The 4,984-nt window shown below is 41.0% G+C and overlaps 1 protein-coding gene across 1 annotated transcript; it reads right to left on the bottom strand.

Annotated features, from left to right (window-relative positions):
• Positions 1 to 582: 582 nt before the first annotated feature.
• Positions 583 to 4,685, bottom strand: LOC117447175 (cullin-associated NEDD8-dissociated protein 1-like). The gene is made up of 5 exons (XM_034083837.2): positions 4,573 to 4,685; positions 3,701 to 3,870; positions 3,312 to 3,476; positions 1,714 to 1,821; positions 583 to 991 (listed from the first exon to the last, which is right to left on the bottom strand). The coding sequence occupies exons 1-5, from the start codon at positions 4,646 to 4,648 to the stop codon at positions 761 to 763; spliced, it is 750 nt and encodes a 249-aa protein (XP_033939728.1). The 5' UTR covers positions 4,649 to 4,685; the 3' UTR covers positions 583 to 760.
• Between the last annotated feature and the right edge of the window lie 299 nt (positions 4,686 to 4,984).

The following is a 4,984-nucleotide window of genomic DNA, read 5'->3' as shown; positions in this document are numbered from 1 at the left end:
GTGCATGACTCAATATAAAAAAAAGAATCTGCATGATGATTAAAACTAGAGTCATGTGAGTGTTTTATATCTGGTGTTAATCAGACGCACACTCCACCCACACAAACAGTGTTTCTCCGACTTTATTTCATGTGAACTAAATTGAACTCAATTCTGACCATAAATAAAACAGTGGGGGAAAAAACAATGTAGTCCACAGTGTCAATCATTAAATATATTTTTTAGGAAATCCACACGAAAAAGCCTATGTTTTTTAAATACACCCGTGATCGTATAAGAAATTAGAACAGCATTGTGCTCCTTTAAAAAGTCTCATATCTATGTATAAAACGTTAAAGGTCCCCTATCATACTGTTTTTCATCAATATATTACAGCTCTCAGATATAAACAAAACATGTCTTTGAAGACAGATCATTGCACCATTACCCATAATCCCCTCTGTTTCAGCCCTGTTTCCAAAGTGCTGATTCTATGTCTGTTACTTTAGATGAAAATAAGGAGCCCCTCCCCACGCCCCTCTGAGAGACATTTGGTGACAAAGAAGTCAATGGAGCTCTAGAGGAGATTCAGGTGATAAGGGGGGGGGGGGGGGGGTTACCTTGTTGCTGATTGGCTAACGGTTACACAAGCCAAAACATCGTTAGGACATCATAAAGTGGCCATCAGCTTTCCAAAGAGGGGGCACATGTTTATGTATAAGAGACGTCAACAAGTGGATTTTGCATAATAGGTGACCTTTAAAATAAAACACCCCCAATTCTAGCTCATGTCCATGCTCTCTGCGGGCCCGATGCCGCCCCCCTCCCCCCCCTGAACGCTCTGGTAGATGGAGGCCATGTCTGCGTTGGTTCTGATCTGGTTTGCGAAGTCGGCCATGCTGGGGCTGCGCTCCACCTCGGGCACTGCCAGCAGGGCGGCGACGGCACGCATCGCAGAGCGCCGAAGCTCCTCCTGCTTCTCAAACTCCTGCTTCACCGATCCCGCCTTCACCTGCAGGAGGAGAGTCACTGCGGTGAGGAGGGGAACTCATCTCATGCTAATTCACAAGTGTAGTCCTTAGTATGCATTATAGAGTGGTGCAGGAATGAGCCCTACAACTCTGAAAAGAGTCAGCACGTTTCTGGTTGTTAGCCTGAAATAATGTCTGTGGTTACACAAGCTGAGGACATTTTTACTCTACGACATAAAATACTTCAGTAAATACCCAACTGGTGGATTTAAAAACGGTGGTTGCTAACAAGTGTCTAAATGAGGCGACTTAGCGTCATCACGCCCAACTTTAGCCGCCTTTAGCTTAGCGTTGGTGACGTGAAGTCATGTGACCGCTGTAGTTCCTTTACAGCCTAACGTTAGCTTTTTACTTCTGGAAACTGCATTTACACTTTGCATTATATATTTTATCAGAATTAACACACAAAGAATACATTGTAAATATGTAAACACTATCTGCCCCATGTAAAGCTCTTGTAAAGTAATGAGTATTATTGTGAACATGAATGTTAAAGTTGTATATCGTTATCGTTTCTGTCTTTCTAATTTAGTTAAGAATACGAACATTGACCATAGTAAGAGTATCTATTGTTGCAATATAGTAGTCTATGGATTTATAAATACATTTAAACATGAAGCTGGAAAAGCTGTGTCAATTCCTGCCCATGCAGAGTCATACCTTAGCATTTATATGAATCCTTATATGAATATGGGGCTGGTACCTTGGTGGTGCAGGTGGCTTTGAGAGGCTCGATCAGTCGGTCCAGTCTCTGCAGAACGGCTGCAGGACACAGAGAGGCGAGGCGGGCCAACATCAGGAACGTCAACATCTGCAGGAACACAGAGAAAGAGGAAGTAGACACAGTGGCTGCTGGCACCGGAGGATTCAAAGGCCTGAGCCAGAGTCTCGATCTCTCTCTCCGCGGAGGACCTGTTCTGGGAGCGGCCACTCTCGCTTATACTTTTGCCTTTATGTTAGTTTTGGTTCCTGTTGAGTTCTGGTTAATAAATATATTTTCTTATATATATTCTTGTCCTTTCCACACTTGTTGTTATGGCCAAGAGCCAGGCCATGACAGATGGGGGCTCGTCCGCTTCTCTTATCTGTACTACAGCAACGGATAGGTAAGATGTGTGTGTGGTGCGCGTGTGTAAAATGTGTTGGGAGCCGGTTTCTGTGTTTGTGGGAAGAACATTATATTTCAGATCGTTATTTGGGGACTGATTACATTACTTTGTGAGGCTTTGATTTGTTTGGTATTATATTTCGGGAGAGTGCTTGCCACTTGTGCTTAGCCGTTGTCAGCTGTTGACACGTGTGGGTTCGTTGGTGCGTTGTATGTGGAGCAGTGCGGAGTTTTCCCTGGTAGGTTTTAGCGGCGGGTCCCTTGGGATTGTTGAGCTGGGTGTGTAGTGTTGCGGAGAAAGTGGTTGAAGCTTCGGCTTGGGAGCATGGCCGTTTGATCCTGAGACTTAAATAAATATAACTTAGCATAGAAAACATTTATGAGTTCAAGAGACTATTGATAGATCTCCTTCACACAGACATCAACATGAACTCTTCCTGCACCTGAACACAACACCAGCTGGGAGTTAATCTGTGTGTTAGCTCCAACCGGCTCCAACGCTATCGTCCTTTAAAACTAAACATAGTTTATTAATATTCCTCTTAGGTGTCGCTTTCAGTATTGTCGATTTCTGGACTTAATTATTATTTTATCATATTTTATTATACTCGTTCTATTGTTTTTTTATTTAGTTTTTTTTAATTGGTCAGTCGTTGGTTCTGATTATAATTGTATCTTCTTTAATTCTGTACTATTGTATTGGCTTTAACTCACATTTCTATTTAATTTTATACGTTTGTCTTTATTCATTATTTGATTTAATATATTTGTCTTGCTTTTTTCGGTTTTTATTAACGTCTCATTAATTCGTCATGGTCTTTTGAACCTTGTTATTCCTACTGCTTCTTCTTGTAATTCACATGTATTACATATGTTGTAATTATATATTGTACAATTTGTACATTTGTATTTTACCTTCTCATAAATATGTATTTTCTCCTTTATTTAATTTTATCCTTTTATTGCACATTTTTACTTTAACTTCACATTTTTATAGAAATGTTTTGTTTGGTGTTGAGGAGCAAAAATCCAATTTCTCCTTCAATAAATAAAATATTCCGATTCTGATTTGTGCATATTGTATTGTAAGCTACTATGAGTTTTTCAGGATGCTGTTTAAAAGTTGGCGTGGTTGTATTTAAGAAGCAGATGTGATCTTTTATAATTGTATTTCCTCAATGTGTTGCACCCACCCTGATGTCGTAGTGATCTTTGAGTCCCTCCTCCACGTGGTCCAGAAACAGCAGGACGTCCAGCCCCTCCATGCAGCTGTCCAGCAGAGTGTACATGCACTCGAACGCAGCCTTACGGACGTCCAGACCGTCGTCCACCGTGTGTTTGAAAGGACCCATCTCCACCTGCAGAGAACAAACAGGATTCAGCACCGAAATACAAGCATCAGAAATATCATTTTTATATTAAAGAGGCCCGTTTATGCTTTTGGGGGTTTTCCTTTCCCTGTTATAAAGGTTTTTGTCCATGTAAATGGTCGTGATAGGCTAAGGAAAATAGAGACCTTTTTTAACATTAAAGCATGGAAACATGTCACAGGTAAGGCACATAGGGCCCCTTTAAAAGTTACCTCTCTGATGAGGTCCTTCCTGATCTGGGTCTCTCTGTACAGATGAGGCAGCACTGTTGCTAGGAGACCGCGGATGAGAGACGGCTTATTGTGAGCGGCAGAGTTAAACATCACCAAGGAGACGCGCCGCACGTTCAGGTCGTCGTCCTGCAGGGTCTGAAGGAAGTCACCTGACAAACACACAGCATTTTTAAAAAGTATTTTTGGGCCAGAGGGTTTTTATTGTAGATCTTAGAGTGAGCGGGGGAGACAGAGGGGAGACATTGCCTGGAATGTTTGGTCGGCTTGGGAATCAAATCATTTTAATTTCCTTTTTTTGTGTATTTTTATTGGGAATAGGCAAGGTAAGTTGTATTATCTCCTACATGTTTTAAACATAACAAAACATGAGAAATATACAATAAAATAATCTAGCGTTTAAGACAGTGTGTAAATATTTACCCACTGGCTAATACGCACACACACACACACACACACACACACACACACACACACACACACACACACACACACACACACACACACACACACACACACACACACACACACACACACACACACACACACACACACACACACACACACACACACACACACACACACACACACACACACACACACATAAATGTATACATACACACAGACTTGCATATACATATATTCCTCAACACATTCTTAACTACGCTTTAAAAAATATATATCTATTAAAAAAAGAAGAAAATAAACCGTTATTGAATTATATTCTTTTTTACTGTTTTTTGTACTGTTATTTCAGGTGTGTGTGTGTGTGTGTGTGTGTGTGTGTGTGTGTGTGTGTGTGTGTGTGTGTGTGTGTGTGTGTGTGTGTGTGTGTGTGTGTGTGTGTGTGGTACCTATGCAGTCCTTCAGCAGAGCGTCTATTGGAGCAGGATGATCGACGATAGTGAATTTCACAGCCGTCACCACCATGCTGCGAGCCAGAGGAGAGCCTGTGGGGGGGATATTATTACTGCTGTCTTTGTTATTTTAGAGATACTGAACACTAACATCATCACCATACCACAGTATAAGATGTTAAATGCATTGTTTTGTAACTTTCACACTGTCTTTCAGAGTCAAAAACCCTGAGGTGTTTGCAGTGGTGAAAGAAGTATTCAGATGCTTCACTGCAGTAAAGGTACCAACACAGTAAAGTCAAAATACTCCTTAACAAGTGAGAATCCTATATTCAAATTCTCACTTCAGTGAAGTACAGAAATATTATCTGCAGAAAAAAACATATTATTTTTACCATTTCTTCGTACC

This window comes from Pseudochaenichthys georgianus, chromosome 5 (genome assembly GCF_902827115.2).
Source record: "Pseudochaenichthys georgianus chromosome 5, fPseGeo1.2, whole genome shotgun sequence".
Lineage (NCBI taxonomy): Eukaryota > Metazoa > Chordata > Actinopteri > Perciformes > Channichthyidae > Pseudochaenichthys > Pseudochaenichthys georgianus.
The sequence above is the reverse complement of the archived record's forward strand: the minus strand, read 5'-3'. Positions and strand labels throughout refer to the sequence as shown.

Coding starts and splice junctions, on each gene's coding strand:
- LOC117447175 (XM_034083837.2), bottom strand. CDS start 4,648: ATGGTGGTGACGGCTGTGAAATTCACTATCGTCGATCATCCTGCTCCA. Junction 3,871..4,572: donor TCTGCTGAAGGACTGCATAG/GTACCACACACA, acceptor TGTGTTTGTCAG/GTGACTTCCTTCAGACCCTG. Junction 1,822..3,311: donor AAGATCACTACGACATCAGG/GTGGGTGCAACA, acceptor GTGTTCCTGCAG/ATGTTGACGTTCCTGATGTT.